This window comes from Parambassis ranga, chromosome 1 (assembly GCF_900634625.1).
Source record: "Parambassis ranga chromosome 1, fParRan2.1, whole genome shotgun sequence".
Taxonomy (NCBI): domain Eukaryota; kingdom Metazoa; phylum Chordata; class Actinopteri; family Ambassidae; genus Parambassis; species Parambassis ranga.
In genome coordinates, this window is record NC_041022.1 from 9,173,281 (window position 1) to 9,193,962 (window position 20,682).

At 41.9% G+C, this 20,682-nt stretch overlaps 1 protein-coding gene across 1 annotated transcript in view; it reads right to left on the reverse strand.

The window, feature by feature from the left end:
* LOC114432631 (adenylate cyclase 9) overlaps nt 1-19,755 on the reverse strand; it is a 30,489-nt gene extending 10,734 nt beyond the window's left edge. The window contains exons 1-5 of the mRNA XM_028400769.1: nt 15,699-19,755; nt 1,366-1,568; nt 984-1,091; nt 541-815; nt 55-157 (exon numbers count right to left, since the gene is read on the reverse strand). Coding sequence (XP_028256570.1) covers nt 55-157; nt 541-815; nt 984-1,091; nt 1,366-1,568; nt 15,699-17,592 — 2,583 coding nt within the window. The 5' untranslated portion in view covers nt 17,593-19,755. The remainder of the gene's footprint in view (nt 1-54; nt 158-540; nt 816-983; nt 1,092-1,365; nt 1,569-15,698) is intronic.
* Between the last annotated feature and the right edge of the window lie 927 nt (nt 19,756-20,682).

Genomic DNA, 20,682 nt, shown 5'->3' on the forward strand with positions numbered 1-20,682 from the left:
GGGCACAATATGAAGTTTTTATTGGTACGCAAGGCAGAAAAAGAGTGGGCGTACCTCCTCCTTGTAGCTGCTACGATAGGCCTTTTCTAGAGGTCTCTCTAAGAAGTTAAGGCTGATCTTGTTTATGGGTGGCTTGAAAAAGTAGTCCTTCATTAGACTGGAAAGAGAGAAACAAATGAAAAGAGTAAAATTGTTCCTGTCTTTGTAAACATTTTTGTATGAAAGCTACTACACACAGAAAGCTGATGCTAAACTGCTGTAATACAATATGGCACAAAGGAATACCTGACCTAAAAATTGTGTGCTGAATTGGATATGAGAATGTTATTTGATAATAGGTATTATATATTACTATGTGTGGACGTGAAGACCCATATGGGTGGTGGTTTAGAGTGCTGATTTCATTTTAAGACACCCTGCGTGTTCAAGGTTTCATCATAAAAGGATATCTGATTGAAACAATGAGGACACGACATGTATTGATGCACTTAACCTTGACATTATCAGTTCATAAATTCCACCTTTAACCTCTTTTCTCACCTGTCCTCTCTGATAACATCCACAAAGTGGGCGTCACTCTTCTGCCTGAAGTTCTTGGCACGCAGTTGGATCAGGGCAGAGTGATCCATGCCCGTACCTGCTGCCCCTGTGCCTCCGGCCATGCCTATACTGGTGCCAGTTCCCGTGCTGGTGCTGGTCTTCTTCTCTTTCTCCTGGAGCATGTCGCATAATGAACTCTGACTGGCCCGCACTGGGTCATCCAGTGGGGGACTTAGGAGACCGTTGGCTGCCCTGGGGCTGTGACCTGGGATGAACTGAAGGAGGAGATGAAGATAATAAAAAAGATACAAATGAAGACAAGGAGAAAAGTCAGAATACAGAGGAGAGTAGGGACTGACTGTTGAGTAGCTTAAGTGACAGTGCTTAAAGGGGTGCTTGACAAGTGTGCTGGTGCTGTCACTGTTAATGCATGAGTGTTGTACCTTGGCACTGCTGGTCTTGTGCTCTTCCTGGCAGCCATTCAGCACAGCCACATCATCACCCTGCTCTGACACTGAAGACAAGACCACACTGTGGAACACACAGGGAGGCTGGAGAGACAAATGAAACAAAGGGAAGACACTGATGAATTAAAACAGACTATACAGAGTCAGTTTGTGCAACAGCAACATCGCATTATGAATGACTGACTCATAAATAAACGACATACAACCACTTATGTGTTGACAGTTTGGAGAAGGATGTGGAGTAGACAATGGCATGTCAAAAAATACAATCGGGAATGTTCCAGGAGAACAAGATACATGTCCGTTAGTGTGAGAGCCTTTAAAAACAGTTAACTTTACTCAGAACCCATACTCTTACCCCTGTCCGTTCTGGTGGTTGGTGGGGCAGCAAAGGTTCTGCAGCCTGCGCCCCTCCAGGGATGAGATCTGGTGTGCGTGGCTGAGGACAGGAGGACAAGCTGACTCTTACAAAATCCCCACCTGGCAGTCCCACCTGAGAACAGCCACACTGCTGGACATCATGATCCGACTTCCTCCCTGAGATCAGGTAGGTCTTTAATCCTGACGGGATATGAAAATAAATCCCTATGATTAGAACAGTATAGCATTCTGAATTTTAAAGTTTGAAAAAGAATACTTTGTTGTTCACCAAATAACTCCACATTAGAATGGATCATCACAAAGCAACTTGCATACCAAATGAAACATTAAACATTTTCCCTAGAAACTGCAATGATTACTAGTGATGTATTAAATAATTAGTCAAGACATACTAAATAATTAAAAAGTAATTCGCCTTCTTATTCTAATGTTTACTAAACATCCTCATGCCCAGTTACTAGTAGCATTAACAATACAAAGATTTCACGTTACACTAATGGCTTGTCACAGACAAACTTCCATCGGCCAATCACCATCTATGTCTTGTTGATGCACACACAAGCAGACAGTAATGCAATACTGGGTGTTTCACCAACTATGTTTGCACATCAGCCTAGAGGCTCTGGCCTGTTCACACTAGTGTAGAGCCAACAAGGAAATACACAAACACTGGATTAGAGTAATGGCTCATAGCCAGCCACTATCAGTCTGTCCAAACACTCAGTGACCTGCCTATAACTGGCCTCATTGTTCAAACAACTAAAGATGCTAACCTCGTTAACATGGAGACAACTGGAGGAGCAAATTTAGGCCATTACATAGTTGGTCCAGGAGTACTTTTATTGTTATGTAAACTATTTACTCATAAAAAGAGAACAGTCACTGCATATTTTTATGTCTGGTTGATCTCTCCTCTGATGCTGTGTGGGTGTGTTTGTACGTTGGTTTGTGTACCAAAGAATGTTTGCAACATTTTTACAGAATCAAAGATACACACAGGTATTACACGTGTCTCAGCAGTGGTTTACTCTGTCTATTTCCGCTGCCTGCATAGTTTCAGTTTTAATGAGTCAGTGTATAACATGATAGAAAACTAATAAAGCAAATCCTCAATGTAAGAGTGGACAAAAAATGGAAAAGTGACACAACTTCTCACTACTCCTTTCAAGTCTCATCTTTCATAATGTAAAACTTTCTAAGAACTCACAATAATGCAATTATCTTCATTAAGCAGCTGTTTATTTGGTAAAACAACAACACATCTTCACAAAAAACACATTTGGTTGATATGACACACGGTATCATCATGAAGCCTGTTTCGTTTTCACTCATGATTCTGATGAAGCAAAGTTAAGATTAAGTGTAAAAAAGAGTAAGGGGTCAGGTGAAGATTGTGGTTTGCCTTAAAACACACACATTCCTTATATTAAACAAATATTTTAAGAACAACCATTTCCTTATGTGGTCACCATGGTGACGATCCTGTCCCCATAGACACATAGAGTTGCAGCAACAGAAATTCACGTTCCATTTTCAAGGACTGAAATATGAGCTTCATGTTAGGTTTCCTTGTGAGAAGAGGATTGACTTCACTGTGGGAACCCCTGGGCCCTGACCAATACACCTGCCATAAGTAACATAACTGCAAAACCTGATATTTATGTATCTGATTAAAATTAGATTGGGCCAACATGGTTTCAAGAAAAATGTTGTTTGCTCTATTCTTGTTTTCATGAATAATATTAATCATGAATGCATAAGTAACACTGAACTTATCATGGGAGTACCAGGGCACTGTGTGTCTTGTTCTGGGCCCAGAAACAGCAAAGACTTGGCAGTTGTTCTCAACCTCTAGGCCAACCACAGTCTCACTTTGGGGTTAGGTCCTCAATGCAAACATGTACTTTTATGAAAAAGGTTTACTGGTGTACCACTCATTACCTTCATGGTAGTAGTTGATAACCTCTGTACAGGCATATGAATGTGATGGCTTCTAATGTCTAGTGAGTTTCTTATGGACCGTTTTAACAGACGGATAGTACAGTTCACAGAAGTTGGAGCAGAAAAAGAAATTACTTTTTCGATAATCTAGTTCATTTCAGTTCAGTGCTGAAAACAGCAATAATCTCTTTCTCTTTACATAAGTTTTTTTTCTTATTATACTGTTTAACCACAGTCAGAAAGATGAGAAGTTCAGATAAACTCAAAAATGTATAAACAACAATAAGATTTCCGGGAATTTCATTGGTATGTTATGGTTGTATTCTGTTCTACCGAAGGGTCACAAACCAAAACCAAAATAAATGATTGAACAACCAAGAAGGAATGCAGGTCGCACGAGGTCATAAATTTGTTTGACGAGAATAAAGCTGTCCCTTCTAATCAACAGCCTTTATCAGTGATGTTGGAAGCTGGTGGCCATTAACCCAAAATGTTAAACTTTTTTTGTCTGCTTTTGTACTAAAATGCCAGAGTACAGTACATATGACTACAAAGGAAGTGAGCTAAACAGTAGTGTTCTAAAGGCACTTTTCACAGCAGACATTCTGACGTGCCAAAGTAGGAAAGGCACAGGTGTTATTTACTCGAACAATGTCTCTGTTCTATTCTGGAGTCCAACTAAGCTGACACCATGACAGTGAGCCAGCCTGGCTTTTATTCAGTCTTTGGTAATATAAAAGTCTTGATTCTAGCTTGCAGATGGCCAAGATTAGATGCCAGAGAATATCAAATTTCATATTTTACAATTAAAAAAAACTCCAGAAAATATTTGTATTAGCAGACAGTGACCTAAAACACACAATCTGTGGCCATCCGTTTTTAGCCTAGCATGACTAAAAAATGCTGACAAGTAGGAGACACATTGATACACAAGACAGTGAAAACAGGCAGACAAACAGCACAGAGATGGCAAAGAGAGGGGGGTTGGGGGACCCAGAGTACTTTGAAGGCCACTAAGTTTTAGCATACCTCGCATAACCCACATTCCTTATGTACATCCATCTCAGCTTTTTAACTTTATGATCAGCTTGGTTTAAACTCAAAAGCACATCTTAAATTGGAAGGCATGGTGAAATGCTTTCTGACAGTAAAGAGCGCCATAGTTTAATGTGTGTATACAGTGCTTTCCAGATAGTAGAACAGACAGTATATTATGATGTATGCAGCTTTTTGTGCATGGGCTTGTTACAACTCTATGACGTAACAAAGCTAATCTGTGTGTGTGTGTGTGTGTGTTTGAGTATTGATCTTCTCCAAGCTCTGTGAAGGCAGCACTTGCAAAAAGAAACTGACACCAGCACTCTAAAGTCTCAATGCAGCTCAGTGGGCTTTATTGATTTATCCAGGCCAGCTGGCTGAAGCAGATAGAGTTCAGCTGGGGACAACTACTACTACTACAACATCAAAACATACCCATACTGTATACAAGAGAAAGCTGCAATCCCTAGGTTGTTTTTTTATAGATTACTTTTATTCACAAGTTTTATACCACACCCTAAGAATGCAGACATTTTAATAAATATGGCACCTGCCTGTCTGAGACATATGAGGTGAAAGATTTGAACAAACACACACAAACCTGACATTTCCTGTGTGAATGACTCATCTGAGGTAGTGCACTGCAGCGATCGCCTTTGCCACCAATATCCTCATTGATTAGAAAGCAGTCCCAACTGGTAAACTCACACACACTTTCTGCAGATGCAATATAAGGATATCTCCACACACATAAGTCAATCAATGCACACACAGATGAATGAAGAGGAAGAGTAGGCAAGTTGTCACATTCCACATGTACACATCACATGCCCGCCTCCCTAACTTTTAACACACATTGCTCTGATGCAAAAATTACAGGATCTCAACATTCAACTGTCAAAACATTAATTAAGCACACAGAGCAGGCCGTAAAAACATTTTTTAAGCATTTATAAATACAGGTGAACTGTGTTCTTACACCCTTCCTAACACCTCCTTGCACACACACACACACACACTCCTGGAAGACTGTCCCTTAATACTTGCACACACTCACGCAAGAATTACCACATATACCCACACACTCAGGCCCTCTTCGGAAGTTCTGCTGGTGGAGTGCCTCAACTAAAACATTTCAGGCGATCCCCAGAGGGCTGTCCCAGCCCGTACTCTGCACTTCCTGACAAATGACTTTTGACCTTACAGCAGCTTCCAACCACATGATCAAACCATCCCCAGTGACCCAAAGGTCGCTGGCTCCCCTCGGGTCCCACACACAGAAAAAGGGTGTGTGAATATGACAGGAAGGGGGAGACGTTCAAGTCAACCTCATAATCAAAGCAGTTATGGACAAATTAAGGCTGGCAGTGGCTGAATGTCCTTTTATCCCTTTGAGTCCCATCTAACTTGGTTCTCTCATTCTTCACTTTCATGTTGCTGCTTGGAACAGTCAGAAAATAAACAACTCCAACACTAAAAATAGACTTCATGTTGTTTTTCCTTTCCACAGACTTGGCTTTTCCAAATGTCCAACTTTATTTAACCATTGCTCTGGCCTTCACCTTCTTCTCTTTTGTCTTGCCAGACCTTACATCTCACAGCACCTTTCACTATACCTATCTTTTATAGCTGCTCTGTCTTGTCTCTGCTGTCTTTCATTTTTCAGCCATCTGCCTTTTACTTAAACTTTCTCTGGCTGCTCTTGTTTTTTTTTCTCTCAACCCCCCCCACCCCCAACCCTCTGGTTTTCTCCCTGGTCGGTGGCGGGTCTTGAGAACAGGACTCGACAATAGCAGAAGCCTCCATATTTGGACACACTGATGGAACCGAGGGATGAGGCTCTCACACGATCCTCCTTCAAATACCCTCCCATCCCTCCCTCCACTCTATTCCTTCTCTTGTGCCATCATTTTAGTCCAGGGAGTTCCACACTCCCTCCCTATCCTTCCTCCTCCTTTATCTCTTTTTTAAATCACCCTGCAGGGATTTATTAAAGCATCTATGGGGAGCCGGGTGGATCAGTGAGCATGACTTTTTGAGTTTTTGAGGTCAAATGCAAGACCTTTGTAGCATCACCCTTAGGATATGGTAAATCAGAGAGCAGCACAATGGAAACAATGGAACATTCTAATTAAAGGGAAATCTTGATTTCCATAAACACTACATACATATAAGTAAAAAAGTTAAATCATCCTCCTTAGGTTTATCAATGGTTCTTCCCTAAGGAGGTCCTACCAGTGTGTGCGTCTCTGGCATGTAGTGCAGTGGGTTGACAGGAACAGTGACGCACTCCGACTGTCACTGCGTCACTCTGATAAACACATGCACACACAGCTGTTAAAATGCATTTTAGTTTCTCACTTCACAGAGTCTCTGAGTTTTTTTCTCGGGGAGCCTGCTGCTCAGTGGCAGAGGACAATCCTTGAGGAAGAAATGACCAACCTTGGTGTTGCTGCAAAGGGAATGCTGATGACGACTGGCACGTCTGTGTGTCTCATGAACATGCACACATACGAACAAATATTAACTAGAAACACACAGGTTAATCGTGTCTAGACAAGCCAAAATGCAAGATGACAGAAATGAATTATTCTGATAAGGTTCTAATACTATATTTTACTGCAAACGTAATAGACTTGCATAGTCTTATTCAAGTCATAAATTTGTTTGGTTGTGAATCATTCTGATATGCCAAGGACTCACATTGGCCTCATCAATCATACATTTCTCTCAGCTACAATGTGGGAAATCCTTGGGAAAGAGTCATAACCAGAAAATATGCTTCATCTTCTCTCTCTCCTCCTTCTGATGTCACACAGCTCTGTCTTACCAGAGACCACCATGAAACAGTGTTTTACAGGCTGTTTATAGACATAAGTTATTCAGGTTTGTGAAGGCCAGGACATGTCTTTTTTTGTCTAAGAGCACATTAATAGTTTAAAAGGGTCTAGTCCTACCACACTTGTGTGTAAGTCCTTTGAAGGAGACCTAGAGATGCTGAGTTATCTACTAAAACCAGCCTCAGTCAGTAGTGACCAGAAGAAGTGAGGTCACAAAGGCCACAAATATTGACTGCAATATGCACGTTGTGGAAAAGATACCAAACTGAAATATATGTAAAAAAGAAAAAGTCTATCATAAAATACGACTATCGACCTGATAGAACGGGTACATGTGGTTAAAACTGTAAAAGAATGTTTTACCCAAACTTTTTTCAATTCTTTTTTTATAAGTAGTTTTAATGACTGAAAAGTGAAAAAATAACAGCTCGATAGGACACAAAGACTATTGAAAGCCTACACAATTTCCCCATTGTGGGACAAATAAAGATTTTCTTAATCTTAATCTTAATGCCTCACACTCTACTCACTGTCAGTAGACTGACGACCTTGCCCGAATGAACATTATGTTGTTCTATGTCGTTCTTTGCAAATTTACCTGTGCTAATATTAAAATTAGATAATAATTCTATTTTCCAGACTATAAGTCACACTTTTTTTCATCCTTTGGCTGGGTATGCTGTAATGTTTGAAAGAACCTCCTACTTCAAGCTGACAACTCATAACACTTTATTATATAATATGAAGAATGTAATTATCTCCATGTGTCACTGTTTATCTACAATTCTCTGCTTGGTCAAATCTGCTCCTGACAGCTCCCCACACAGGCTATGAACTCCATTTCTTTCTTCCTCTCTTATGAGCACTTCAGCTATATAAACCAGTGCAAAGGAAGCTCATGGATTTTTTAACAGGCTTGAGGCCGTGCTCTGTATCTATTATTCAGAACAGCCGTTTAACACAGCAGCTCTCCAGCAAACTGTAGTTGGCACACCCATAAGCACACACACACACACAGCATCAGGACAACCATGATGCTGCCAAACGGACACATACAACAAACATAGACATAGATATTTACAGCTGTCAAATTATTCACACAAACAAGGACCAGGATGTAGGGTATGTAGGGAGTTCAAACCCAAAATGAAAATTTACAGATGCCCCTGACCTGCACAAATTGAAATCTTAGACCTCATTATTGTTATACATTCTGTATATTAACACTACACCAGGTATGCCAGTCAGGCCTGTGTTCCTTAGGCAGTGAATTATTACAACAATCTAACATTTGAGGATGCGCAAGTACAATATGACCAAAACATTTGCAGCATATTTCCAAAATAACAGTGTTGCAAACCCACTTATGGTGGTCTGAAAGTCCAAACTACTTCTTACCACATAACCACAATGTCTGTAGTTTGAACTCAGTCACAGACCACGATGAACATTATCTCATCACCCTCTGACTCCTCCCACATTTCTTGTCTGTCTGCCTGTATGAAATAAAAGAAATATTGCCCAAAAATGCAAACACTGATAGGGCACATGCCCTTTACTGTGTCTAGTGTTTATATAAGCAAGCTTTGTCAATATCTACTTAATGTGGAAATATTTAAGAGGAGACATTTTAAGCTGAACCAGCTATTTAGCTTTTCTAAAGCTATTGCAGCATGACACCTACACCAGAGAAACTACAACAGATGAAACTTTGTTGCATGCTTGAATTCAGCTGCAACTAGTTATCCATGATCTGACTTCACATGCTCTCTAAAGCCTATTAGATACATACGTGGAAAGACAATGTAATGTGGGTTAACACTGTTGAGTAATGTCTAATTGAGTGATTGCGCACTTAAACAAACATAAGCATGTGCAACCTCTGTCTCTTATCACAGAGACACACACACGCTGGATACACGGAAGAGACCTGTCAAAAGGATTAAATATAATACAGGCAGGTGACTCATATGTTTGGAATTCAGCTAATTACAGAAATTAGCGTCTATACTAAAAATAGCAAAGTGTATTACATGGACAGCAAACTGCCAGGAAAGATTAAGTATGTGTGTGTGTGTGCATGTTTACTTGTATGTCTGAGGACTAGTTTTAGTTTCAGACCTTGGGAGTGAGGACATTTTGGAAAGCAAGGATCATTTTGGCCAGTCCTGTCTGTTTGAGGATTAGGAATTGGTTTTATTGTTCAGGTTAGCATTAGATTACGAGCAAAGGTTGACGTTGAGTGTCCTGACAAAGGTAGAAGTACAAACGTGTGTGTGTGTTACACATCTGCAATCAGGCTAGGACAGGGCTAGGCATGCTTATCAACACTGAACACACACACAAACATATTTGACTCATGACATTCTTGAGCAACAGAATGGCAAACCTTTAGTGAAATATGTGCTGTGTGTGAAAAAAAGAAGGTTCATAAGACAGCTGTATGGGCGACAAGCTGAGTGTTACTACAGATTAATTAAAGGACAGTGTTACAATACATATTCAGAGAGACTGTGAGAAATGGAAGTGGGTTTGAACTGAAAGAAAATGTTCCGTAGAAATCTAATGCTATTAGAGCTGCAGACATCGTGTTACATCCTGCAGGTTCATTAGCTGCAGACTGGTTCTGTTAAATTATGATTTAGTGTCGAATCTACTCCATCCTTTCCCTTTGCAGAAAAACACCATTAATGACAATACAATTAGGATGTACCTAATATAATACTGCAGAAGAGTTTATCGTAGGCCTATTCCCTAGGCGAGTCAGGCCAAACCGCACCGCTAAACACTATGCAATGTCACACAAAAAAGGCAAGAACATGCTTGACAATTATGAAGACGAAGGCTGAGCTTTTACTCCCTCACAGACAAGAGAGGACACCATTGAAGTAAAATTCTTGCGATACTACTTTCTACTCCACTTGAAGCAGGTATTCCAAACATGCAGAATATATCAGTGCTTACATGAATGTTATTCTATCTTCCTTTTTCAAGACAAACTGTACAGCAACAGACCAGAGACTATCCATACATCCATGGGGCAACAGCTGAAAATAAATATACATAACATTTTTACCTTTTCACATTTGCTGTTACAAACAGATTCAGAGAGGAATGTATAGTACATTCTCCAATGGTAAATAGTCACATTTACATAGGGTTTTTCTACCTAGTGGTAAAAGAATTTACCCATTAATGTAGCTGCAATGCAAGTTTTTAGCTGTCCTGAAAACATGGATCAAAACACTAACCCTGTGATTTGAAGACGTCATGCTCTACAGCATCTATGCAACCATTCAAGTGGCATGTATAATGTTTTATATTATTTCACATGAGCAATTAGTGCACAATAGCAAAATTCTTCTGCTGCTGGATATTAGTGAAGAGGAGGTTTACCTTCCTCTTTCTTACCAATATGTTATCGCCACAAAATCACATGAAACCCAGGCCGGAGATGATTAGTAAGTGATAAAACATGAACTGTGTCCTTTAGCTGCCACAGAGATGATTATGACACCTAACTTAAAATTGTGCCTGCTTATTCCTCTGTGTCCAATTCTAATGCACAATCATACACAATGACAGCCAGAGACACACAGACCTGCTTGCAAGACCTCCCAGTCAAGTGATTATAGCTGACCTTTGAACCAACACTCCTGAGAAACAGTAAGGCAAGAGTGTTTCTGTGTGTGCGTTGTGAGGAAGTGGGTCTCAGGACTCCTGAACTTTATACAGAACATCACACACACACACACACACACACATAACAGGAAAGCAGTTATATAATGTATGCTTACTAATAAGGACACATTTATTGTGGTGTGAAAGTGCAGGAACAGGATAGAGGCAAATAAATGTACACACAGGTACAGTTTACAAATAGAACATGAAAATTAAATTAGCGTTGACAGTCTGCTGCTATTTTGTTTTACTTCCTGAAGGTTTTTATCTTTTATTTCAAAACATACAAGCTCTCATATACAGCTTGTTTACAGTGTAGTCATATAGCTCTAAATGGCAAGTGAAAATTTAAATTAGATCATCACTGGGCCAATGAATGGTGGTAATGTCAAATTTCTATACAGGACCACAAAGGTTTTTCCACTGAGCTCAGTCTTCACACAAGGAATTCCCAATAAAGACAACTAAATAGTAATAATGTTTATGGTAGCTTGCAATGATTTTTAACGATTAGTGAGATTCAAGCTTTTGAGAAGCTTTCTTTAACTTAAGATAACAGTGTTTGAAGCCAAATATAGAGTAGAATAGCAAAGCCCATTGGGGGTGGCCTGGTTATGGTTAAGGATCTGCCATTTGCAACTGCATATTTAGGTGACATGTTTGATTTAGCACAGACTAACCAGCCTGGGGGCATGGACTTCCCACTGCAACTCACAGTAAGGGTGGGATGGACTTATGTACACATGAGAGTATACTGTATGTGCACAGACACACAAAAGGATGCATGCATGCCTGTTGCCAACACACAAACCTGCATACACATGCAGACTGCATCTTGATATGACAGATTAAAGCCAAAAAATGTGGCAGTCCCACGCCATGATACTATGAGATAAATTCAAGGTCTAAATTTTGACCCTTGCATGTGTATAACCACACTACAAGAGTATACACTGAGAGAGACTAATGCACAGTGCAGAAAACAATGTTCAGCAAGGACAGTCAAAAAAGGCATTAACACAGTTGATAAAGGGAGGATATAAAGACAAGAGTCCAGGGCAGTAAACTGCAGACCTCACCACCTGCAGTGAAATATGAGTGTTTATGTGCTGGAAGCTAAAAGAGACGAGGCACGACTAGATTAGAGAAGACGGAGGACACAGTAGAAGTTGAACAGAGAGACTGGGGCCAACAGGGACATGAGTGAGATTTATAAACAAGGCATGGTGATTTAAAAATCATCTCACTGGAAATAAAATCTATCATACCACCTACCACAAGTGAAAACTGAAAATCAGTGTATTATGTGACAGGCAGACAGGAAGAAACTACACAACAAAAATGAACATGAACTTGACATGTGGTTACTTGTTTAGAGGAACTGAACTGTCAATCAATTAAGAAAATAGATCGAATGTTTGAAGAACAGGTTGACCCTAATTGATGGTGAAACAAAGCTTTATGGCCTCATTTCTTGGTGTCTAAAGGAGAGCAATGTGATGGACTAATAGAAAGAGAAAGGCTGAAAGCACGCTATCTCAGGCGACTCATTCAGCCTGCCTGGGCATCCATAGCAAAGTGCAGACTAAAAGAGAGAGACAGCACTAAAGCAGTGTTACACAACAGACCACATGTACAGGCCTGGGTGACAGGTGGGAGACTGAGGCAATGAATGTGATAATACAGAGAGGATGAGGAATAACAAAGGGAGAGGTGTGGAACAAGAGAGACTGAAACAGGGGAGTGTAAAAGGACACAGAGATCACAGACAGTAAGACATACAAACAAGGTTATCACTCATCCTGATTGTGTTTGGCACCATCAGTCTTGAGTTGTCATTCAAGACTGATGCTGTCAGTTTTACAATTATATGAGATTAAACATACTGGAGATTATTGACTACTGTGTAACCTGTTTAAACAGATTATGAGGCGTTTGTGTTGAGTGGACTGAAAAACAACTGCTTAATTTACATTTGAAAATATAAGACAATGTGTAAGTGTTTGTAATGACAAAGGGATAGGTCAACAAGCTGAGCAGACATGTCCTTCCACAGAGTGGCTATATCTGTGTTGAGTGGAAAAGCGAACAATTCAGCAATATTAGGCCTGCTCTAAAGAAGCAATGGAAATTCCCAGGCAAATAATCTGTAGTTGAATGTGCAGCTCTGCCACCACAGAGGAACACAGACAGTACTCACCCATAGTTTATATGCACATTTTATTTAAATAAATGGGTTTAACCATTTACTATATGAGCCCACATGCCAGGCAGAGATAGTGTCTGTCCCTGTCACATCTTCCAACTTAGTAGTAGGGTAGTAGGGGTTCAGATGTCCAGTTGAAACTTTTCCACACTTACTATATTTATATATTACATTTTGGTCATCTGGACCAGCCCTGACACTCAGTGTGAACTGATATGTTCAGATCTCTGCAGAATTATTCCCTATATTTAATTGTTTTTATACATTTCTATCTCTATGGGTCCTTTAAATATACTTGAATTTTGAAAAACATTTGAAATCATTTAAACTTTCCTCACTCAGCTAACTAGATTAAGGGTGAAACCAGACACCTGTCTCTCAGTAAGGGTCAGAAGGTACAGATGATCCCAGCCTAACGTTCAAGCAGCCCTTGGCAAATTTCTATGTTTGACCCTAAATGGGCTTAAGCACTTATACCACTTTATACAATGGCTCTTTTCCCACTGTCATCAAGTTTGCCTTTATCAGTGGAGGCGACAAATGTATCACTGTATCCTATCTGGTGTTCAGTCCACAGCTGGTGCTAATAAATAACTTTTAACTACACTGGACAAAAAACAGGAAAGACTGGAATAGAGTCAAATTAGAGTCAAGTAATGGAAACATGACATCCAAATAGACACACTCATTTGCATGAAGGTAGTGAAGGCTTGTTGTTTTAGTGGGCCACACCAGTGAATGTCCACCCTCAAAGCTACAAATTCCATCTGTCTTTGTATCATGTCACTAACATCCATCTGGCTTTCTACTATTTACAAACTCAGTTTTCCTTTCACACAACACACCAAAAAATCAGAAAGACAAACTTGATTGTCTGTATTTAAAAAAAATGCTAATCCCTGTGATTGTATCCATTTTCTTTTTTTTTTCCTGTGCAACAAAAGCACGCTTTTAAGGTCATCTCATTCACTGTGCAGGAAACGGTCTCTGTTTCAGAGGGAAACTAGATGCCATTCTCCTCTTTTTGCTCCCTCAACAAAAGCTGCATGTCAATATCTCACTCTGTCACTGTTTGCCTGTCTGGAAATAGAGTGATGGCACCATTTAGAGGCAAGTGTGAATACACTCTGACATAAGGCCTGACAATAGAACAGACAGTCTCTTTTCACAAGCGACCTAAGATTAGACAACCCACGAGGAATTCCCTGCTGAAGAGATTAGCTCCATTGATGCTGCTTTCCATGGAGTATTGAGACAGACAGTGTTTTGTCTGTGTGTGTGTGTCTATATTTACTAGAAAAGGCACAGTATAGGTGATTATATATTGTGTTACATTTTTATATTACAAAGTCTGACACAGGTCAATAATTTCAAAGTGATGCCATAGGATCCTCAACGTAATCTAACCAGCAGCAGAGACAAGGTAGCCAATCTTGGCAGTTGAGCAGCTGTGACCAAATGTTTATTATTTACCTTATTAATGACTAAGCAACCTATTGCACCCTCTTGCACTAATCAAAATATCCCAGTGTTTATGCTCCCTAATCCAAGGTTCAGTACACAGTAATCTGCTAGTTGGAGATTCCTGAACTACAAAACAATAAAAAAATGATCCATTTGTCTCTTCTACATGAACTCACCCTGCAAAGTTTCATTTTGTACCTCTTCTCTGCACCCTCCCTCCACCACTTTTCCTACAAGCAGAGGGCACAATATGATGAACACCTGCTTGAAATACCTGCCACAGAACAGTAAAGCCAGTCAGTCCTCCTCTTATCGGCAGTGATCTCCAGCTCACACTCCCCAGCTATGACAACAAGCCACAAACACAAACGACACACACTAAACACTGTACAACTTTTTGGACTTAATCTAATCTAATCTAATTTGATCAAATATACTAGCCCCACAGTTTCAGATACATATGAGCCATCTCTGCGCATATGTATGCCAAATCCTGGCAACCTTGTGCCACATTTTCTATTAATATTGTTATTATGCAAGTTGACAGCATTTGTCCGTGGTGAGGATTTCAAATCCATTTGTTGTACTTGGAGATTAAAGGTTCTAATCTCAATGACACAGGCCTCTGCCATTTAACATCCATCCACAGAGTTCTCCTCCAAAATGACACAGTCTATATACATTACATAACTTCCTACAAAACCACTAATAACATAATGTTTTTTTTCACACAGTGCATAATATACAGCCTTAAGAAACAAACTGACAACACATGTACCGGTATGTAACGAATGCCCCAATGTCCATCTTCCTGGTGCTTTAATCTTTAAGTCTTGCAGACTGATCTATGGCTTCTGTTGGTAAAACGTTTCAACAGGAATGACTCGTCGGATAACATATTTTGGTGCTGTCTAGACATGCGGTGACCCCACACAGACCAGGTGACTAAGTCGTGAGGCATCAGCTTTAAAACTTTATCCTGTAAATGTATAGCTTGAACTACATGACCTCCTCATCTTGCCAGTTTTTTGTTTAGCGATGAGCTTATACAAGACTTTGTAAATAAACATACTGGTAATTGCAACACACATTTTATGGCATACAAACGTATATGCAAATCAAAGGCAAACAGCCACTTACCCTTTAGTTTTTCCATCACACTCTGTCCGGCTCTCTCTGCCACCCGTCCATCCTCCCTTTGGTAACGGTCATCTAGGAATCGGGCAGTGGCTTCTGACAGGTGGACCTTGCCCGCCACACCCAACTGCTCCATCAAGTTAGCCAGATTGACATCATTTGACCATACGTCAAACTTGAAGCGCTTCATTCCCAGGATCCCACACAGGACGGTACCGGTATGGACACCAACACGCATGCTGACAGTCTCACATGTCTCCTGGCAGAACTGCTCAATGGCCTGGATCATGCCCAAGCCCATTTCCACACAGCAGTAGGCATGGTCCGGTCTGGGTTCTGGGCAGCCTGCTACACAGTAGTAGCAGTCTCCCAAAGTGCTGATCTTCTCACAACAGGTTAGTTCACAGAGGCGGTCAAAACGTCCAAACAGGTCGTTGAGAAGACCCACCAAGGCTGGGGCTGACTTGTTGGCAGACATTTTGGTGAAGCCCACAATGTCGGCAAAAAGGATGCTGACAGGCTCCATGCATTTCATGTTGAAGGGCCTAAATATTATCTGCCCACGGGGGATGGAGGTCTTTTTGCGTTTGTGATTGTTGTGTTGGTTATTCTTGGGGTTTGTGACACTTTGGGCTTGTAAAGCTCCACCACCTCCTCCGCCACCCACTGAAATCGCTGAAGCAGAGCAGGCGCCAGAGGAATATCGCTTGCCAGAGTTCTCACCGCCACCCTCATCATCACCCTGTTTCATCAGTTCGTCTGCAACTCGCCGCGGCATGACTGAGTGGATCATACGCTCCTTCAAGGCCTTCTCCACCTCTAAGTCTTTGCCATGCATGATAGCTTGACCCACTTTCAAAAATGTGGTACGGGAACGCACCTCGGACATGATGAACAGGTGGATGCCAATGACATGGGCACACAAGTGGAGAAGAGCTTTGGCAGGGCCCAGCCATCGGAGTGTATCTTCTTCCCAACCAGAGGGTGACCCCACTAACCCTGATGCTTGCCAAGTAGTGTCATAATTCCTTTGAAGCAACGGAAGCCATCCTAATGCCTCAAATAACAGAGAATAAAGGAGCCCCAGCATCACAGAGGCATACAGACGGACGTGGAGAACACTGTATAACAACAACAGAACCTCCATGCACAAAGAAAAAGTTCCTACAGGAGAGATGCAAGGGATTGGAGGTGATGCTACTTGTTCCAGCGAGAGATATGAGGCATTCCCACCACCAGCCCACTCCAGTTCAGTGTAGCCTGCAGTTTGTATCTGTGGAGCCAATGTAATAGCAAAGGTAACCGCTATCAGGAGCAAGGAGGTTTGGTTGTACAGCTGTACATATAGCTGGGTGAAGGTGAACAAAAAGAGGAGCACTAGTAAGATCAGAAAGGAGGCTGTGGGTGCCAGGAAGGTCAAGTTGTTGCAGCGGTCCATATTAACCCTAAAGTACACCCCCCAGAGTACAGCTGACACTGCCAGGTAGAACAAGACATAACGAAACCGCCGCTGTGCCTGAGGGAAGCACCTCTCCTGGCATGCCTCCTCCAAGATTGGGGAGTCAAACTTGGGGTCCCAGCATTGGGCGGCAGAGCGTTCAAACAATGGCGGTGCCTTCCTATGCACCCTTGAAGTGGAGGTCACAGCCGGTCTGGAGTCTGCTGAGCTGCAGCTGGAGGAGATACTGTACTTGTGGAGGTTAGGGTTCACTTTATTCACCGTCCCATAGCCTCCAGCTGCTCCTGCTCCACTGTTGGCAGCCCTGAGCGGCTCTTGTTGATGCACATGTGGCGCGTTGTTGGTAATCCGCACGGTTACGGCGCCATCCCCGCTGGAGTCGCAGCTCACTTCCGTGCCATGCATAAGAAGCTGCCGGTGATGTTGTAGAGTGGCCATATTGACTGACGTGACGCGATAACGAGGGGGTGCGAGGGAGAGAGAGAGAGGTGTTAAATATTAATAATATCTTCTGATGGCGCTCAGGCAATTAGACGCGGTGCGTGGGCGCCCTGTGTGTGTGTGCGTGTGTGCACATGTGGCACGAAGAGGAGGGAGGAGGATGCGGCGGCGGTGGTGATGATAGAGTGACAAACAGGCACGCAGAGAGGGAGAGAGAGCAAAGGTGTTTGTTGGAATATTCACTCTGCATGAATGGTGAGCACGGCACAGACGTATTTGCTACGCACACAGCAGCCTGCACACTCACTCACATAAGGGGCGCCGTTCCAGTTTCTTGAGCAGTCCATTATCCGACCCCGGGTTTGCGTCAGTACTCACATTACATGTATCCTTCTCCAAGGAGGCTCTGGGTATGAGCCCGGCTTTCTCTCCAGCTGCGGTAAAAACACTGTCATCACTCTTTCTGCCTCCTGAACTGAACATCCTTCTCGGAAAGGACTAGTTAGTGATGCAACGTTTAAAAAGTCTTCATCAAGTCAGACCTGACGTTACATGACTGGAAATCATAGGCTACCTCCTGTGGATGTGCGCAATATTTTAGACACTGTAACGTCCAGAAACATCGTTTAAAAAAAAAAAACACCTTCAAGGTTTCTTTGTGTGCGTGCAGATACAGATACTGGCTGCCAACAGTAGGCGTTGTGCACAGCGAGTGGCTACAAAAGTTACACTGTCCCTCTTATCTCCACAACATGCGCGACAAATGGGCCATTTACACTCCCTTTCCCTCTGTCACAATCACACACAGAGAGGTTTTCTTTACAAACGGCAGAGAGTGCTAAAATAAAATAGCATTTAAATCATGAATTCCTCAAAAATAGAGCAGCAAAAGAAAAACATGAAATAAAAAAGTCATGCGCCTTAGCTTAGAAGTGATCTTAATAACTTTTTTGAATGCAGATAACAAACTAACTGCAGCCTAAAACTGTCACTTCCATTAATTAAAACACTAGGTGATCAGTAATTAAGGCGGCTTTACCTTCCACTACTTTCATTCTCATGCAGGGCTGAGAGCGCTACGGATTTGCATTTCTCATTCCCATACATTCTCCTTCCATCTTTATTTCAACGGGCCCTTTGAAAATAGTCCAGAGCGAGTTATTTTGGAGGACTGTCCAAGTCCAAAGACCCAGATCACAAGAGGCCTGACAGGCAGGCCTATTCCCACGGATCCAGCCCCGTACTTTCCTGAACTCCCTCACCGGATCTCTACCATTTATTCCCCCTCTGCCTTCCAAAGAGGGGCTCGGGGAGTGGTATGTGCTATTCAGAGACGCATGATCAGTAAAGAGAAGAGCAGAAAATACCATCCGGTGGCCCGAATTAGAGTAGGTTTGCCTCTGCTGGGAGTGTCTGCAACTTGTTGCGCGCAGTTGGCAAAACATACAAGCTATGAGGAACAGGCTGTCTATAAATAGTGATGATCAAAACTCTTGCAAATAACAACAGCAACGGTGTGTAACATCTGAACGCTTTTCTTCAACCTATACGGAGCTCTAAATACAAAAAAAAATGTTGTAGTTTAAAATCAAGACGTAAAACGCGTGCAAAGCGTCAGCGTTAGGCCCCCCTCTCCTTTCCAAAAGCTCCCAAACTTTTTTTCCCAGGCCGTATTTCCTGCGTTTGGAGAGGAGACCCAGTTTAGGAGTCTCTGGTTATTTGGAGCTGAGGCTGGATTTCCTCCCCTCGCATTCCCTGAGAGCACAGGAGGAGAAAAACCCCCAGAGCAATACAGGAAACATCCACGGTGGAATTATCAAAACCCGCTCCACGAAGTGCGCTGTCTCCTTATCTCAAGCAATTCCTTAGGTCTGGATAGCACTAGTTTTCGCTGGCATGCGTGTGTCCAACAAACACAACACTGTGCGCTCTGGCTGTGGTGCGTCCTCTTCCGTCCGTCGCTGGTTGCCACCCTTTCCCCCCCTCCGATGTGTCTCTCTGCTGGACTTAGGGTTCAGAAAAAAAAACAAATAAGAGCGTGAGTTTTGCAGCTGGGTTTTTACACTTTATCCGGGCGAACGTAGTATCTCTTCTCCCGTAGCTGCCACCATCTTCGCTGTGACTGGGTCGGAAATCCTCCCCCAGCTGTTGTGGCGGTGCGGGTTGGTGAGACCAGGCAGCCTGTCAAGCGAGCCGCCGTTTATCATACCATAGTTTCCGGTCCACCAAGAATAAGATCCAGAATATTTCCTCCCATGGTCTAAAAAGTTTCTCATACTGGCATGTACGAGACAGAGGCTCCAGAATAGCAACAAAAGTACTTTAAAAGTCCATAAATTATATTTCATTTGGAAATTCTCACAGTAGGAGTGATAGCTTATGTAGCTCGCTTCATGCTAATATTATAAACACTTCTAACCCAGCTAGCAATACATTTTACAAGTTAGCGTTGAAAGCTAACTTCAATTACAATGATACGGTTGGAAATTGTTTAATTTATGGATTGTAAAGCTATATATAACATTTGCTAATATATTAAGAATTTTCAGTTGACCATATATGTTTAGCTCTTAGCTTAAACTGTTCAAACTGCTAATGTCGTTCGAAGCTAGCAAAACATTGCGTCGAGGATATAACTTTATTGGCTTGTCTGTTATAATAAGTTTGTTTTTCTGTTTTTCACTGTTACTTGATTTATCTGCTTTTTTATGCCATGATAGATGAGACCGTGAAGTGTTTAACTAGTTAGGTCTCACAAGGCTAATGCTAAAAGCTAACTTGTGGCTCAGTAGAAAATTATTAGCATCACTTGCAGTGACAAACCTTTAACGATCAAGGCTCGGCCTTTAGTTTGAAGGCAGACTCTGACCTCCGGTGTCTTCCTGGTCGTTTGTAGTTAACTTCACGTCTGGTCGTGTATTTATCCAGTCTGGAGCTCGGCTGCTCTCACACGTGAATTATGTCTACACAGATAGTTTCTGCTGTGAAGGATCACCAGCATCCTCTCACTTAAAGCGCATTACTGAGTGAACCTGTGGAGAGTAGCCTACTTATAGCAACACTGGGGTAGCTGTAATATTAGAAATT